General features: G+C 39.4%; 1 protein-coding gene across 1 annotated transcript in view; it reads left to right on the top strand.

Annotated features, from left to right (window-relative positions):
* Positions 1-19,391, top strand: part of SCUBE1 (signal peptide, CUB domain, EGF-like 1) — a gene marked incomplete at its 5' end in the record, with an annotated part of 186,567 nt that overhangs the window by 103,780 nt on the left and 63,396 nt on the right. The window contains one exon of the mRNA XM_009076090.1: positions 15,409-15,525. Coding sequence (XP_009074338.1) covers positions 15,409-15,525 — 117 coding nt within the window. The remainder of the gene's footprint in view (positions 1-15,408; positions 15,526-19,391) is intronic.

Genomic DNA, 19,391 nt, shown 5'->3' with positions numbered 1-19,391 from the left:
CCCTAGTGAGCTACCGTATGTTCTTCTTTCAAGACTAAGGCATGGCTTGTTTCTCTGTGTTGTTGGAGCCTGAGAGTGTAAGGGACTAGGAAGTACATTGAACAAAGATAATTCTTTAGCTTCTACTCTCAGTTAACCCATTGTGCACCCTTGTGCTTGTCTTCTTCATGTTACATTTATTGCTGTTAGTGAGAATGGCCCTTTGGGAATAGATAGGGTAGACTGGCTGGACCTCTGCCAGACTCTTCATGTGCCAAAGAGCACAGAGTAGCACAGACTGCTGAATGATGCTAGCAGTTTAGAGTTTTTCAGGTGGTTCGTTACTCTTCATTTTTCATTCTGATGCCCTACTCGCCACATATTCCACCAGATTTTTAACATAGTGAGCACTGGTGAGATATACCCAATGGACCATTTACATGACAGGGATTCTTCACCCACAGAAGAAACTCTGGCAGGACAAGGTTCTGCTGCCTTTCCTCTGGGTTGCTATTTCATTTCTTAAAACTGCTGTGTCCATTGCAGACTCTGTCCTGATGGCCTTTGGCTCTGGCTGTAAGCATCCACATCTATCTGGAGTGACCATCTCTAGGAGACTAGAAGACCCACTTTGAATATTTAGTTGATTGCTGGGCTAATAGTTGCAGTAGGTGACAACATTAACAAAGTTTCTATATCACTTGTATCTTGTCACCCATGACAAAGCATCCTCTTAACCACAGGCCAGCATACAACCACTGTGTAGGATATGGCATAGTATTATAACTCTGAACTGGTATTAAATAATAATATTGAGGTACAATATTATGTGAAAACCTGGGCATATGTTCCTTTAGATTTTAGTTTTAGATTATCGATGATTGTTAATTTGCAAATAGTTTGCAGACCTAGCAAGTGACCAATATCAATTTATTGCTTAACGATGCACTACTTAAAGTAATTTAAGCTAACAAAAGGTATGAGGCAGCTCATCTCTCTTTCTAAATGTGCTATTCACAGTTTTAGCCATAATTTCAATGAGGCCCAAAGTCTCAGAAGAAGACAGGAAAACAAATGTTCAAAAGACCTCTAGACTACTGAAAAATGCAACCCTCTAGGCCTAAATGGTGAGTTAGTCCAACCACAAATAGTATGTATGATACAGTTTAGAGGTTCTGAGCAACATAGTGCACTGTGTTGATGCCTCACCCTCTGATAAAAGTAGTTATCCAACCTGAAAATAAGCTCACACTGCTTACAAGAGTCCAGGCAAATAGTATTTTGAAGTTTAGCATTAAAAAGATTAGGATCAGCCTTCTTAATTACACCAGGTCTGCAGGCGCCAAGCTGAACATAGTCTCTAGAAATAGGTTTAAAATCCAGTTTGCAGAATAGATTGTTTAACTCTTTAGTACATCCTGTATTAACAGGTATGAGACAGGAGCTGAGAGTTTATGGACAGGCTGTGTTTAAACCTTAGAAAATTCCTTAGAAAAACATTAACTAGAGCAGAAAAAAAATTAATTCTTGAGTGAGATCTGAGCGGCTTATTACTTGGGGACTTTTCTGCTTGTTTATTTCTACTGATTTCTGATACTCAGAATTTTTTTTATTGGAGCCTGCCTACATTTCATAAGTGTAGTGGCATTTCCATGAAATTCCATGTGTCTTCAGATGCTTTCTAAACAGCTGGTTTAGAAAGTACGGGAAGGCTCCCTAGGAAACTTTTTCCAGCTTTTCTAAATGGACTGTGATTTTTGACCCTCCTGCAGTCAGTCTTGGGAGTGTAGGAAAAGTAAATGACTTTGTGTAGTTTTAGTAATCTGATGAAAGATGCTTTCAGTTGCAAGCCCTGAGACAATAATTTCTAGTCTTCTGTCATTTGCTGCATTCTATTAAAATGACTATGATCTGTATAGCCCTTAATATCAGCCAAGCCTGAGAAGAAGCTTGGGCAAGATTACTTTAGGAGAACAGTGCTGCTGTCAGACATGACTGCCCATGCCACTCATTGTGCTACAGCAAGACTGACCATCTCTGTAGCTCAGACTGACACTTAGAGGGGCCTGTGTCCTAGTCATGGTGTGGTCCTGTGACTTGTGCTTAAGTCTTAGAGAAAAGTGGATAAATACACTTTCTTCCTTCCTGTTTGTTGCATTTTTACCTAGATCTTGTGAGGCAGACAAGAAACTGGTCTTGTCTGATGACCTACAAGAAACCTTCCCTTAGAGCCATCCAGTGATTCCTAGGAATTTTCATCCAGCTTTTTTCATAATGTTTGGAAAGACCCCAAGGGCTTCCAGCGGTCCTTTATGTCCCCTGATCAAAGAAAAGCACTCGGAATCAGAGTCAAGAGTGCTCTTATTACAGAGGTGGCACTGAATGACTTTTCTCTGGTTAGTGAATGTTGCACTATACTGCTGTTCATGCAGCTCATGTACATTTTCTTCACTTCCCCCCTGGCCATTGCATTGTAGAGTGAAAAGGAGTGCAGCCGTAGCTGTACTCTAGGTGGGCTTCTGGTGAGGTTCTGCCAAAGTTCTGTGGTGGGTGCTATAAACTGAACGTTGAGCCATGTGCATTCTGTAGATTAGGAAGGACATTCATCCTGCAGAAGTGACACATCCGAGCTTTTAAAACCAGAGCCATATGATTATCTTTAAGGTACTTTTACATCCCCTTTGTTGCAGAACACCTTGCACTTACTGTAAATCAGCAGGGCAAAATCAATGTTTTCAGGTGGTCTTAAACATCTGGTATAGTTTATCTTGCGGTTAGTTGAGCACTGCCTTCAGCTCTTAAAATTGCATTCAAATTTGTTTGGTGCAATACAATTCATATTTTAAATATTTTCATTGTGTTTCATAGGAGCATCACAGACACCTCCCTTTTTTCCTTTACCTTCTTTTCCTTGGGAACCTGTTTGCCAGGACTGTTCTTTCTCTCACAGCATCATAGCATGAGACTACCTGCTTAGAGTAGTGGGCTAATGCACTTCACATATGTTCAGACTAAATCCAGCATGAGTTTGAAACACAGTATATGCCTACCTGGATGAAAGCCATTCTAGTGTGGGCACTCAACGTCAGAAATACCAGGTTTCCACTCAATCCTACTAATATCTTTTGAAGCTTTCTTTCACATAGAACTTGATGTTAGGGACACAAAACCAGATTTTATAGCATCAGTTATGCCATGGGACTGCCTCATTACAAATAAGTCAACTGCTTGCAAACATGTGACAGGCAGCTGAAAAATTCTTCTTTGAGCAACCAGAACTATAGAACTGTTTGGTCTTAATGCTCAAGAAGTCCTCACCTCCTGGTCAAAGGTAGTGCTTTATTCTTAGGCTACTCTTTACATCAACTCTTAGAACCAAGTAATTTTATGATGTATTTTTTTATATTGTCTTTTAAAATGCATTCACTTGCTACATTGCCATCATCACAGACCTTACTAGACTGCACGAGTCCTTAAGGTGTTTTAGCAAGACAACCATGATGTTTTATCCAGGCTATTTGTTAGATCTTGTCTTCTGATCAGCTCTTTTTGAAGAGGTAAGCCTGAGCCATTTCTCACTATGTTTAATTTTCCTTCCTGCACTCTCTAGCAGTCAATGGGTCAGGTCCTTTGGCACTGACCTCAAGTGACTTCAGAAAACTGTGAACGCCATGTTCATTGTCCTCACCTTCAATCCACCTTCTCCATCCTTTCCAGAGCTCACTGTTGTAAGAACTGTGGCAATAACATATGCTTGTTCTGGCCCTAGAACATATGAAGTTGGTTCCTTCTTGTCACAAGAATTTTACAAAGCTCTTTTTGGTATAGCAGAGAGCAACAGGACATTGAGCCCATCTCGAAGTTAAGGAAGCACAGGAATTTCCCTTGCATGTTTAAGGGCAGGATAATGGTGCAGATGGCAGTAATACCATCACTACGAGTGTCCTCAGAAACCCAGACTCTACACAGAAATTCACTTGTTCATGAGACATGTTCAACTCTTTCTGTGTCAGGACAGTTTAAGATTTTTGCCATTGGACACTGACTTCTTGAGTCAACAATAAGGCTTTTTGCAACCCGCCTCAGATACAGTGATGCAATTTTCTTCCCTTGAAGATGCCTCCCAGGATCGCAACAAATTATTTTGCTGTCAATTGAAGTGCTCGTATTAACTGTTAAGTGCATAGAAACTGTCCTGGTCTTTGTCACTGCTAAAGTTTACCTCTGCCTAGATAGTTTCTGTGGTGTCATTTGGAAAATCACACCAACAAGGCCTAGCATGGCAGGCTGGATATACATGTACCTATATTACTTTCCATCCCTGGTTTCCAAAGAGTGACTTACAGGCTGGGCAGTGGTCTGTCTATATTCATGGCACATAACCAGTATTTTCACTTGAAATTTTCCCTTGTTGTGGCAAGAATAATTTGACTTCTGCAGATGACTACTCTTCCACTATCAGTAGCGTTCCACTATTTATAATGAGCACCTGCCTGAAGAGCTAAGTGTTCAGTCAGCTAAGACCATTTCCTCTGCACAGCAATCACTAGAGATAAGAGTTGTGGGAATTGCAATTTGGGCCCTTCGCCCAGGGATTAGTTTATGACAGGGGATATCCCTGCATGTTACATGGCACAGAATCATCTCTCTGCCTTTACTTGCTTGAGAAATTGTACTTCCACGATCATTTCAACTCCAAGGATCTCAAACATTTCAGTAGATAGCCAGAACCCGTTCAGACTAGTAGATCACAAGTGCAGGTCCTGCTCTGGCCATTTTCATGACATGCCAGTACTCTCTTCTCTAAGTGCTGGTCAGCTCTTTTGTCCAGTCTTATGCCTTCTGAAGGTACCTGGAAACATCAGCCAAGGTAACTGTGTTTGTTCTGTCCTGGCCAAAGCTGTTTTAATTTCAAGAGAATTTTAGCCCAGGACTTACAATGGATTTTAATGAGCTGCTCATGTTGTATTGCAAAAACACCCAAAACCAAGCACAATTTGAGCTTGTGGTCATGCCTTATAGCATTTTCAGCAAAGGCAAGCATTTTAAAATCTCCTGCATCAAATAGGCAGAGAGATTTGCAACTTTAGTACTTAGGTTTATGCATTTGAACCTAAAGTGGTACTCAACTTCATATCTCTTGAGTCATCTGAGTTTAAAGCAGCCACATGGTATTTTTTCCTAAACCACAATTGTCTAACCATTAGGGTACCCTGTTCATTCTGGACATCAAGCATGCTTTGACTTACTTGTCTGGGAGGAGATCCTTTAGGAGTCCCCTCACCTAATTGCCTCAGGGGCAGGAAGGTACCTAGTTATAGCTGTTTCCACACCAGATTACTGCTGCAAGCAACAGATTGTGTCAGGCAACTGATTGTTAATCAGCAGAGGTAGAACCATCACATGTGAGCAGAACATACTCCCCAGGAGTTCAAGGCAGAAAGGCCATTTGAAGCACCATCCTTGCTTCTGCACCTGCCCCTCACAGAAGCTTCCTAGTATTATGCAGCTTTTAGCAGGGCAGTCTCTACATTGCCTGTTCCTGATGAATCAAGATCTTCCTTCCAGTATCTTGCACACGCAGTGTCTGAGCTTCATATTGATAATGATGGGAGGAGGAAGCAAAGTCACTTATTCGAGATGTTTTGTCCATAAGCACATTCACATGGTCAGTCACCCTTCTCCCCTTCTTTCTCTTAGTCTACCTGGAAATTCTTGGGATTCCAGAGCTGAGAAGAACTGATGGTATAGGACTGTGTGGTCTTAAGGCTGAAAAATCTCAGGTCTTAACTTGCAAGGATCTATGCTCTGTATGAACATGCATATGAACAGCAGATAAAAAACTTCAAATTTATCCAGTATGCAGGTTTCTTTTTACTTCACTTCTCTGTATTGCACATTGCAAATTTCAGAGGTTGAGTCTTTTCTACTGAAGACCATAAGCTTGGTAGAGCAGAAAGGGGGTGTTATGGCTTATGTTCTTTGGAATCAGAGTAACTGTTCTTGTGGACTTCGTAGTTCATTGTGTCTACCTGACCCAAGCCATTGCCTCCAGTCTGGTGTTTTCCTTTGTTAGGAATTTTGGGACTTCATCTCTTTGAATGACTGTTTTCTATTCAGCAGAGGCATGCAGCCCTTTCTGGACTACAGGAAAATAGAATCAACAAAGTGACCTAGAATTACCAGAGTCTCAATTAAAGTTGCTTTCTCCCACCATGTTTAAAATGGTGGCATATTAATATGGAAACCTTCCTCATATATTCTTTCAGTCATCCAAAGATATCTTCTCTGATGATTCAGTGTGATAACTTCTCCAAAGGCAACATCTGCCCTGAAATATTGTATAGACTACATAAGGATTGTGTAGTTCAAATGGAAATCCACCATTTTCTGGATTTCAGGACACTGTGGTGGAGCCATATTTAGCTCCTTTGCAGCTTAGGAAAAGGAGCTCTAGAACTGTAGAACTTACTGGAGCCATGCATTCTTTACCGAAAAAAAAATCTTTCATCTGATGAGAGGTTTCGGTCAAAAGCCTTTTTTCTTGAAAGTAAGTGTTATGGGAAAGTTCTGGTTTTCACAGTACTTTTGGCTGGAATGATCTTCAGAAGTAGGGAGACAGAATGTACACAGTAGTCTTGCTAGAACATTCATTGAAAATGTGAGGAAATTATACTGAAAACCCTTACATGGTACATTTCTATCCATGTGCAAGGAAAATGTTGGTCTGTAAAGTCAGACTAACTCATGATTGCCTTATGAAGATGTTCTACCCTTGGGTCCAGTATTGATAGGCTGATTAGGGCTTCAGATCATTCAGTTTCAGTAAACATAGAAGAATAGAAAATGTGACCTGGATTTCTAACATGGCATTTAATGCCCTAACTACCAAGCATTGGAGTAGGGAGTGTTACGATCTCTGGTTTGTTATTAGAAAATTTCCAAAAGTCTTAAGTTGTTTTATTCCAATGGGAATTAAAAATTGATTCTCACGAGATCATTTTTTGTTTCTTTCAAAATGGAATGAGAGTTTCCAGGTGATACTACTCCCAGTTTTCTGTCTCAAAGGGCAGGGAGGTGGGCAAGCCAGTGTTTGTTTTCAAGTGTTCTTTCAAAGCAATTAACTTCTGTCATGATTACAGCCCACCAAAGGTCACTTTAAGCCAAGAGGACCTTTTCAGTATGTACTTTAGTTCTCAGCTTTGTTGTACTGACGCCTAAGACTCTTTCCAGTTATTTAAAATATGTCTTTTTTTTTTCTGAATGGCTTTTACCTGACTTAGAAATGCTCATTGTCAGAAAACCAAGTGTGGCTCCATGTGCATCACAATCTTTTTGTGCTTTAATCAATAAAGCATTTAAACCATATTATTAACAAGCATATTGCTAGAAGGCTAACTCAGTTACTGACTGTGAAACCAAGACCTCACTTTAACTCCTTCTGTCAGTTCTACTTTGCTGTATGAAATCATAGCAAACAGGGGGAAGGAATCCTTGAGGTCATTCATGCATTCTCTCTCTCCCAAGGGCAGATCCTTTCATCTTGAGTTATCGTCACTTTTATTCACTGAGTTTGTGAATGGTGTGCTGTTTCCTGTAAAAATCCCTTTTCTTCATTTCTTTGCTGATGATAAAGACTCTGACCTTATCCAGAATTCCTAGCAGTACCTTCCATTGTTTTGCTTTTCCATTTCAATTGAAAGGATTTGTCCAAGGTCAGGAGATAATGCTCCTTCCCAATGTTCAGAGTGTTTCAGGTTTTCTTAAATGCAGCTTCTCTGCCTAGAAAATGCATCACAATCACAGCTAGTAGTGCTAATTTGAGGGACCAGACTGGACTCATACAGTGCTTATAAAACACCTGATCCAATCTATGAAGTGATGTTCCTGTGATACGTAGTGTTCCCTGAAGAGGAATCGAACTTTTCTGAAATGAGAGCTGCAGGATTCATGATTCAGTGCAAGATTCACCTAGTTGTTTCTTCACACATTCCGTATGTGGCAGTGCAGAATTCTCATCCTATTTTCATGCAAATAAAATTCTACCAATCATGAAATTGCAAGGAAATGAGGAGACAAGCATAACGGAGCAAAGAATTCCACATCCTGCAAGTTACCCTTTCTGTCTCACCTTTTTCATTCCCTGAATATGAAGCTCTTTCAGTTTCTCCTTCATCTGTTCACAGCTATTTGTTTCTTTCATTATACTCTTGTGAATGCTCTTTCTCTGTCCTTTCAGCATCACAGAGCATAATTTGCATGAGAATAGCATAGTTGTCCCTTAACTGAAAATTGAAATATTTTAGTTGTGTGTTTAGTTTCTTCTTGTGATTGTTGTCCTTTAGGTCCCTCTTTGTACCCTGATCTCAGGCCACATGTGGCATGTACTGCATGTACTGTCACTTACTGTAAAACTCTTTTTATGGATGGCAGTAGCAGCTTTATCATGTGTTCCCTGTCTCATGGCTTTCCTACTCATACTGCATATTCCTTCTTACTTAAAGGCAAGCTCATTTGTATAATCAGCGTAATTTAAATTCTTTTTTAAATTGCCCTTCCTGAGTTAAGTTTTAATCTCTTCCAATTTTCAGGCTTTTGGAATTTGTGTATTTTTGGACAGAATTTGAGGGGGGGTTTGAGTGTATTTTTTTATGCAGTTAGGTAGCCTTTGCTGTTTGGCATGGCGATGCAGTTCACCTGCATCCAGTAGTGATGCCACATGTGGTTTAAGTTATTTCTGTATCTGGAATTCAGAAAGAGTTCTGTTTGTGACTGTGCTGTGACACCAACATGAAGGAAACAGATGAGATTGCACAGGCAACCTTTGAGCCACACTGAGCAGAGTGGGTTTGGGCGTGAAAGAAGAGGAGATACAGGTTATGGGCTAGTTTGATTCCAGATATTTTTTGTCTGAAAGTGAATGAATTCAGTGTTCTTTAAGGTGAGGGCAACAGTACCCTGAGCAGGATCTGGCCCTCCCACAGAACTGCTCTAATACCTTAGCATCATCACTGTTTCATAACTGCAACTCAGTACTAGCTGGCACAGTGGAGTCCCAGTTAGGTCCTTATATGAGGGCCCCAAAATGTGTTGCAAAGAATCATTACAGACAACAGCAGTTAGTGGTTTCAGATTAGAGCTCCTCAAAATTCTCAAAACCATATATTTGGCTTTCTTTAACAGATATCCTTAATCTTTTCTCACTTGTTCGAAGTTTGTGTTTCACTGTGTAGTAAATACAATGAAATACACTCATTTTTATGTGCTTAGGATAGGTAAAGAGGTTTCCTCTTGGTGCAGACACCGTAGCAGTTTACAACAGCTTTAGTCACAGCACATCTGCTGAGAAGCAGAGATTGCAAGTAGTTTTACCCTTTTTGCCACTCCAGTTGCCAGGCAGTATTACTTCACAGGCACCTCTTTAGGAAAAATGGTCTAAGGCAGTCCATATACCTCATAGTTGCACTGGCTAAAACAGTGACTGAGCTGTCATCCTGCTTGCAACATCTAGATTTCAGTTGCATCAAGACTGGCTTGTTCATGTGCTGACCCCTGAATTTAAGACAGTTATTCTGAGCACAAGATATTGTGTTCAGATCTTGTGCAAAATTCAGACCAGGTGTGGAAGTTTGATTGTGCTGTATGTATATATTGTATGTACTGTATGTGTGATTACAGTCCTGTGAGTACTATTACTCATAACTCTGCCCTGCTGTGACCTACTTGAAAGGACCTGATAGCTTCTCTAAATTCAGAGCTCCAGAGTACCCCATCATGAATTGCTCTTTGGCTAGCACACAAATTCATTCAAAATAAGCGTCTCCAGTGTGGCACAGATTTTGGGAGCAAAGCCCAACCACCCTCTTTTTGCTAACCCCAGGGAACTTTAGGCTGCTGCAAATGAATTCCAAAGAAAGGTAGTTTGAATTGCTAGTTTGCCTTAACTTGTCTTATGGTCAGTTTTATCATATGGGCAATCATAGGAACTAGTTAGGGAAAAAAGAGCATTTTTCCACTTTCATGTCTTCCTTTCAGGTATACTTACTGCTTACCATGTCAGCATGAACAGTTTACAGATATCTGGCAAACTTAGAGAGTATCCTTTGTTTTGGGGGACTGCTATCCCATTTATTTGCTGCCTGCCTGTTGCTGCAAAAAACGTTTTCCTTTGCACAAGGCCTTAAGACAGGAGATCAGTCCAACCTTCATCTCTGATTCCGAGGAGATGGCAGTCTGAGCTCTACAGAACTTTTTTTCATTTCATTTCTTCCAAGAATAACTTTTTCTGAGCAAGAGGGTGCCATTCAGTGTTCCTCTCATGCTTTTCCTAGGAGATAGATGCTGTAAGGCTGTCCTGAATGTAAGTGATGACTTAAGTGGATTCCCTCTCCATTTTCACTTGAGGTTGTACATGCTTTATTTTGTTTCCACTACAGTTGGACACTTTTGTCTTCTGTTAAGTCTTCTTTGCATGTTTATATGCTCATTATTGAAAACAGATTTTATTTACAGATGTTATCTGCTCTTTCTCAGTCATTGTGTTATGATCAAGAGCTGGAAAACAAATGGGGTTTTCTGTATTCTGTTGACTTCAGACTGCCATGCTGGATAACAGAGATGATCAGAAAATCACTTCTCCATATTTCTGAAGAAAACACCTTGATGCTAGATCCCTCCCTCCTGCCTTTATTGGTGTTTACATCATCCAGTCATCAGGAACCCTACCATGTGCTCATGATATATCAGAGTTATAGAGAATGACCTCACTAAGACATATATTACTGTATGATCCTCAGATGTATCCGTTCTAGTCTCATAGACCTATGTAATTTTGTTCTGCTTTGCATCGTATCTCAGTTCCTAAGAAACTGGTTCAGATTGAACCAGGCTACCAAAAATGAATAGTAAACATTCCAACATTTGCCTGATTTTTCCCAATACCCTTAAAATCACATCATGTGCTTTTGGTCATGATATAAATTGAAGTCACAAAAATTGGCTTTATGAAATAATTGGCTTCTTAAAAAAAAAACAAAAACACCCAGATTTGATGGAAAGCTTATGTTTTAAATGGTTATGTTTTCTTGTTTCATAAAAGAAGCTAAAAATTAGGTTTTCAGAAATTTTCTCAAACCATGAGACATGTTCAGAATTTCAGGCATTTAAGAGTATTCAAAGCTAAATAAATCCTCTCTGGTGGACTCCTCTTTCTCTTCTTTTTGAGTGACCATGCTCTGTTGCCACCTGGTAGGGATTCTGCTTTAGTTCAAAAGCTTCAGAACTAGAACCTGGAGAACTGCTCTTTCACTGCTAGACCCTTGCAGACACTGAACTTCCCCTGGTACCTAGTCAGTGTTCCTGATCCAGGAACACTGCTGAAGGACCAACAGCTCAAGTTGCACTTTTTAAGTGGACAATTTAATGTCTAGAAGTAGTGCATATTCCATAGTGCAATGGACTGTTGTTAAAGCAATAAATATCCTAATGGAGTAAGCCATAGGTATAGCATGTTGGTAATGATTTTAGTTACTTCTTGTCTATAGATCCATTCAGCAGATACATGAGAGATTGTTGCACAATTAGGAGTTCACAGTGGAAAACCACTATGTGAGCTCTCCCAGACTGCCTGATGCAAATAAGACATCCTTTTCTTTAGATCACTTTTTCTGTCTGAATTTTCTGGTGGGACTTCAATAATCATAGAATTTTTATCATAGAATCATATAATTTTAGGGTTTGGAATGAACCTTACAGATCTTCTAGTCCCAATCCCATGCCATGGACAGGGATACCTCCCCTCTAGACCAGGATACTCAAGGCCTCATCCAGCCTGACTTTGAACACTGCCAGGGTTGGGGCAGCCACCATGTCCCTGGGCAACCTGTGCCAGTGTCTTACCACCCTCACAGGAAAAACCTTTTTTCTAATATCTAACCTAAACTTTCCCTCCTTCAATTTGAACCTGTTACCCTTTGTCCTATCAGTAGTTCCTAACAAAGAGTCTCTCTCTGGCTCCCTTGTAGGCCCTTCAAATATTGAAAAGTTGCTCTGAGGTCTCCACGCAACTTTCTCTTCTCCAGGCTGAACAACCCCAGCTTCCTCAGCCTGTCCTCATAGGGGAGATGCTCCAGTCCTCTTATCAGCTTTGTGGCTTCCTCTGGACTTGCTCCGAGAGTTCCATGTCCTTCTTGATGTAGATGGGACTACAATCATTGCTTTAAATTCACAGTAAATTCTAATTGTTTCAAATTATTATAATTCAGAAGTAATCTAAATGTCAGTTATATGACACTGCTTTACTCATGTCTTCTGGTTCTTTTTCTGCTCCCTCTTCAGAACAAAAAACATCAGAAATGTGCAACAAAGTTTGAAACAAACAAACAAATAAAAATGCTAAAATGCTGAGAGTCTTTCATAGAGAAATACAAGTGAAAATTGTCTTTAGTACCAATATCACTATGAAGACCTGATCTGTTCTCTCCCTTACGTATAAGTATAGCTTTTCCAACATGATAGCATGGAAATGAGTAATTTGCTTCTGCTCTTTGTTTGAGGCCTAAAAGTTGGATTTGCATTTCAAATATCTACTACAGTTTGATAGTAGTGAGGTGAAGAATGAGTTGAAGTCATTTCTGTGAGAAACACAGGTGGAGATGTTCTTAAGTTGGTGTTGTATGTAGGCCTCAGCTGTTCTGTTTGATGTAGCTCACAATGCCTCTTTCCCACATTCTGCTATTCATGTTTGCTTTCTTTTACGAATGTTTTCTCACGACCTTGAGTTTAAGGAATTTCATCAATACATCTCTCCAATTATCCAAAATGTTAGAGGTACTGTCACATGTCCTCTTGATCACTTTGGATCTTCATTCTGTTAGGAGCTCATCATGTAGAAAACTCAGAGTCACTAGGAAAGTTGAAAGGTATTTATTTATCCTTTTTGGTTTGTTTTACTAAATCTGTGTGAAATTAAGAAAAGCTGGCTTGATTCCTTCTCTTTATGCGTAGAAATAACTCTTGTTCACTGAATGACCCTTACCCTATAGAGCCAGTCATCCATGCCATGGAGAAAAAAAAAATTGTTGTGTCTATTCATTTTCACTGGATGCCATCCAGAAAGCAGAAATATTACTGCTTATGTTCATCTCGTGTTGACGAATTGCAATGAAGGGCTCTTCATATGCCAAAGTTCATCTGCTAACATAAGATTTACTGCTCTTTGCAGTGCCATGCCAAATGTCATCTCCAGCACATTTTGCTGGTTTTTAACCTTAACTCTTTACTCCTGGCAAATCATGCTACCCTTAAACTGTACCCAAGTTAAAATTTTTGAGTGGCCTGAAACTTCTTCCCTTCTTTGAAACAAAATTATTTGATGTCTTGGCCTAGGAGGACACACACAGGTTCACATACAAATGGAAGTGCCAGCATTGTCATTTGCGGAAGGATTCTTCAAGCAGCAGTGTCAGCTTTTATAAAATAGTCCTTCCCAGAGGAGTAAATGAAAATCAGAACTATATTACTTGAATAATTAGGTTCAGGTCCTGCTAGTTCTACCTAAGGTGAGCAAGAACTCTGCCTGAAAAAAAAGGAGTTGCAGACTCAGCTCCATTTTCAGAAAGCTGTTCCAGAAAACATGTCAAGCCATTTGTTAGCTCAGCTGCCTGGCAGTTATATGCAAATCCATTTGTATACTGATTGCTCTCTCTACATGATGTTATTACATAGGAAACGTGGCATAAAAAAAGTAGAATCTAGCTGGAGAAGCATGTGTCAATGTGTACACATTCCGAGTTCTGTCCTGTGCTGTTAATGCATGTGTGCCCCAACCCCTTGCTTCCAGTTTGTTCATAAGTGCCATTTGTTCATAAGAGCTTATTCCACAACTGATGCAGAGGTCTGTGCCAGTGCAAAAAGGAAAAAAACCCAACCAGTTACACTTTTTTTTTTTTTTAAGGAGTGAAGTCCTTCCAAAGGGCCAGTCTAAGTTCACCTTGAGGGCAAAGCAGAGGCTACTTTAAAATAAAAATCTTTTAGTGCTAGTCAATTGAAAGATAAAAGCTTTTCTGTTCTGTGTAAATAATTTTTGATCAATGTACTGTTCTAAGGCAATTCCCAATTAGCATATCCTATAGCTTATTGTCAGACCCTGTCCACAGGGTACAATTGTGACACAGGCTGTGAATATTCAGCAATAGGAGTCTGTAAATCTGAGTAAGTAATGACAAAGCCTCTTTAGGGAAAGGCAGAATGAGGTGAGCTGAGTAGAATAATGGCAATCTTGGGGGGCAGTGGGGTATTTTAATTTAATCAAAGCCAGAGCAACTGAAAAAGATACTATTAAAAGGACTTGCTCTCTGAAGTAAATACTTTTCAGATAAATGCACAGTTCGAACTGACGTGCTAAATTGGCATCCTTACATCCACTCTATTCTCTGGATCAAAGCAAAGTTAATCATTTCACTTGCCTTTTATCTATTTTGTGGGTGTGTTGTGGGTATGTGTGCGTATGCATGTGTACGGGGCGCGCATGTGCATCAGGAGAAACAGAAAATAATGGCAATGAGGGAGGGATTTTTGCTTTTTCTGTAATGAATTTGAAGGGTTTTTTTTTAATGTAGGGGTACCTAGTAGTCATTGCCCACGGTAGTAAGAGCTCAGAAGTATTGCAACTTTCTCTTGCCTGTGTTTGCCCAGCCACCCTTCTACATACTACAAGCACTGGGAAATTTCAATGACACAGCTTGGAATGGGTTCAGTGACCTCAATTATGCCCTCCCACCCACTCCAAACTCCTTTCAATTTGCAAAAAGCTTTAAGTGGACAAAACCCAGATGCCTTTTGCTTGTAGTTCAGTAAGAACAGATTGGGCATGTAGATTCTTGTCAAAGTGATATATGTAGTTCATTTTCCATTAACTCTTTCTTAACTAAGGATTTTAAATTCTCGGTTCCAAGTCTAGCACACTGCTTTGCTCTCTACCCTTTTTAAAGTTCATTATGCTTACAACATCATTTAAAAGTGAACCTTAAAAAGCCTCAGCTAGACATTGACTGATGCAAAACAGATAAAATGTTTGGTTCTGCTTTCAAAGGCCATCACTTTTTTATTCTTTTTTTAACTTGTTTCATATGTAATAACCCATCCTATTGTCTAAGTCACTGAAATGCACTAAATAAATATAATAAGTAAAACCTCCAGTTTAGGAGGAGAAAGAAATGATAAATTGTGGCAATGATTTACCAGTCAAAACCAGTACATGGGCCCTGATGACCTTGAGAGCTTGCTTCGGTTGGCTTCCTTAAACTTACATTGCTTTTAGTATGTTGTCATATTGCACCAAAGAGTCAGTGCCTCTCCCCTCCCCCAGAACATTTCATTACACTCCCTTTCTCCTTCTCTCTCTCTCTCTCTTTCTCTTTCATTCTGCAGAAACATGTGCTGTCAATAACGGAGGCTGTGATCGGACTTGCAAGGATACCGCGACAGGGGTACGATGCAGTTGCCCAGTTGGATTTACCCTGCAGCCTGATGGGAAAACGTGCAAAGGTCAGCTTCTGTTTGCTTTGCAATGCATCATTTACCTTCACTGGTTCCAGTACAAGATGTAAATATTCAGTTATTTAATCAATACTTCTAAGTTAAGGCAATACTGGTATAGTGATTGCAATTGAGTTCATTAGCTTTCTCCTTCCCAATTTTTTCTGTATTTACCTATTTCAATCATTTTTCTCTGTTTATTAGAGGGGTTTATTAGTGCAAAGAAATGAGATACAGAGGTCAAACTGTTTCAGACTGAACAGAGATTTAGAGCAACAGCTCTGGGCTGCAAAAAGCCTTTAGTTTCAAGGGATATTCTGACACCCTTGTAAAACTTCTGTCGTCTAGTGGTGTTTGAATTTGTCTATTCAAAAAGTGAGTTAAAATTCTTAACCAGTATTTTGTTACCTGCAGACCATCTACTGGTTATTACTAGGTGAAGCCAAGCAAAAGATGCAGAGGTATTGCTCAAAAAACCCCAGGCACTTGTTCATTCCTGCACCTTCAAAACATAAGTAGCCAGCGACAAAGGAAAACCACAAGAGCATGTACAAATGCATGGGTCTGCACCTCAGAGCTGATGCTCAGGTTTTACATATTCCAAAGGCAGCACAAGAACCTTGGTATTTTGTCCTTCATGTGTATGTTAAAACTGAGGTCAGGGGAAGAGAGAACAGAAAAGAGCATCTGATATCACTCAACATCTGTTCTCAGTTAAGGAGACAAGGACAGTTCTGAGATATCCCTACACAATCACACTTGATGGGAAATGAGTAAATTTGGATACATATTAGTAGGACCAGGCCATCCATCAAGCATTTTCCCATCTTCCTATTTATTCCTTTTGAGCATCATCACAAAAGACTTGGTGATGGACATCCGGGAGGACATTGCATATATTCTTGTCACAGCAAATATTTTTTTATCACTTAGTGACTTAGCATAAGTTGACCTAGCTTGCTAAGAAATTACTGTGACTTGTTTTCCTTCAAAGTAACCAGAAATGTCAGAATATCTTCAGTTCAGGGCTTGATGTTACTCAAAATAGTAAAACCCACAAAAATAAACAGAAAATGTGTGGTTTCCTCTTGCTTCAGGCTGAAAAATCCCAGTGCTTGGGCATGATCCTGTTAGTATTTATAGAAATAACAGTCCATTTGCCTGTTTATTTGAAAACAAAACATTTAAACTGCCATTGCACACAATATTAGTAGTTAAGGGTGAGCACACATCAAAACTCAGTCATCTTAGTTCAAGCCGCATAAAAATAAATCTTCATTTTTACAGGCAGACTAGCTAAGCCATAGCAGAACAGTAACAGTGATTCCACCAAGTGCTTAAAAAGGAGGCATTTTGATACTGTAATGTACACCTAGACTTGATCATAATGTTTATTATTGAAACTGTCATGAAAAAATATTAACTCTAAATTTAGGTGTTTGGCCATAGAACTAACGTGAAGCAGTATTTATATAATAATCAAGTCTATAATTACTGCTACAGACAAAATGAAATATTCAACTGATCCTCAAACCAAATACCTTAGCTCCAAGCCTTTCACATTTTTCTTTTCCCCTTTTTTATGAGTAGAAAATATAAGAAACAGCATCTGTATTTTTATGATGCTGCAGATTCTTTCTTACTTTCTCAAAATAAGCAGCAACTTGAAATTCACTCAAATGGATTAATAAAACAACCAAGCCCATTCTTTTTAAACTTGATTGACATTTTAGGAAATACTCTTCATCATAAACTGGTAAAATATATGTTTTGCATCTAATTTAACTGTAATTGATAATATTTATCTCATGTAATGCACTGTGAGATTTCTAGATACTTTCTCCCTGAAGCTGAAGTAACTTCCCATTTAACTCTGTGCACAAAGGATCCTGCACTTACACTTACCAGGGAAGCTTCTTCCATAGCTTTTGCAGGCAGCCTTTGGTCAACGCTGCTCTCTAAGATTTACATCTTGAGTGCAAGAGTGAGCCTTTTGGTGGAGTGTCTTTGATGCCTTCTTGGCTCCTCTTGCTTATAGGTGAAGCTTGGAAAAGACCGGGATGGAAAAAGTCAGTGCACATATTCCTTCCTCTGGGTTCTATAGGAAACAGAAGAAAAGAGTGATCTGCTCAAGTTTTCTCCTTGGATTTTTTTCCCTCTTTGCTCTCCTTGATTTGACTGGCCCACAACTTCTCATACATACAGTTTCTTGTTCCCTCTAGCTGTGACATTACATCTGTGTGGTAAGAGCAGTGGATTATCTATCAGATGCCCTTTAAAGCATCTTCAGGGGTCATGCAGTTGTCACATCTGTCTTTCTTGGGCACAGTTTTCAAGGCCATCAAGTGTCACAGCACGTCCAAGTGAGTTTTTTTTCATAGAAGCATCATTTTAAGAGAAGTTATGTTTCTAAATATGGAAGAAAGATATGCCATTGTCTATGAAAGGAAAGTAGATACACAGAGCATGTAAGAAAAGCTGAGAGAAATTGGAGGGAGAATTAACTGAAAAAAATGCAATTGTGGGTTGAGAAAAATGATTAATATGTTTAGGTTTAATTTAGCAAATAATGCAAACAAAAAATAATGTTTTTATTGGAAGGACTACGATTTTTTACTCCATTTTGGCATCTTCCTCTCTAAGACCTTTTACATGATGCAGCTACTATTTGAAATCATGTAGCTGCTTAGATTCAAGAGGCTTAAGTAAGACTCAAAGAAACTTCTGAACTTTAGAGTACTGCAAGGTGGACATTGTTTTTTGAAAGAGTATATGCAAACATGCTTGATTGCCAAAAAATGGCTAATAAACCATTTTAAGTGTAACTAATTGTTCTATACTTTGTTTGCAATATCGTATTTCCCATTCTATAGTTCTATCATAAAAGCTGTCATGAATTTAAATCACAGAGTACAGAATTGAGTCACAACTGAATCTCTGGTGTTTCTCCTGGCCCTTTCTCAGTGTATCAGAGAACAGAAGGTGCAGGGAAGCAATTTCAAGTGATACAAGGAACCTTCGATGGTTTTGGCTGTTGACCTCTTCCATAGGCTCAGTGAGAAATGAGAGCTCATTGTACCTCAGCAAATGAAGTTCCTTTTGTTATTGCAGAGTAGAGTCTGATTTATATCAAATGTAAATAAAACGGGGGAAATTGTTGTGGAGGTAGTTTTAACATGGAATATGTACAAGTAACTGCATAGCTAGTAGGAAGAATACTGTAGCAGAAGATTGCTTTGGTTTCTGGAAACTGAAAAAAGCTTTAATATCTCTGATTCTTTCTCCCTTACATATATTACTTACCTGATCTTGTACTGACATAAGAGCAAAAGTGCTGTCTGTGGTCTAGTTAGAGGGACCTTCAGATGGATTAATGGTGGCTGGGATAAAAGTTCAATTAACCTTCTGCTGTTCTTTAAAAGTCAGTTTTGAACTCAAGTCATCCCTCAGCTGGCTGGGCACACAGTGGAGAATGCTCCTTTATTCCCTTCAGCTGTCCTGTCAACTTGGCTCCTAATAAGCCAAACCATGGAGGCTTTTGACAGCTAAGGGAAGAGACATTCCAGGCAGAAAGAGTTCCATATTCTCCCTCTAATTAATGTTATTTAATTTCTCCTGCCAGTGTAACTGTGTGATCCCAGCTTGGTGCTCAGTTAATTTGATGCTGTCAATTATTGTGCTACACAAGACAAAACAGTGTAGCTCATTTCCCTAAATGCCTAGCAAGTTATCCCACAGAATCCAGCTAATTCAGACAGAAAGAGAGCCACAGGATTAAAAGGCATAGTGGCCCAGGATGCTTATTGCTCATTGCCTCCTACCCACTTTTAATATCTCCTGTGTTGTGTGTATCAGAGGTGCTGTGGTCCCTAACT

Source organism: Acanthisitta chloris, unplaced genomic scaffold (assembly GCF_000695815.1).
Source record: "Acanthisitta chloris isolate BGI_N310 unplaced genomic scaffold, ASM69581v1 scaffold4526, whole genome shotgun sequence".
NCBI classification, from domain to species: Eukaryota; Metazoa; Chordata; class Aves; order Passeriformes; family Acanthisittidae; genus Acanthisitta; species Acanthisitta chloris.
This window is presented reverse-complemented; position numbering and strand designations above follow the sequence as displayed.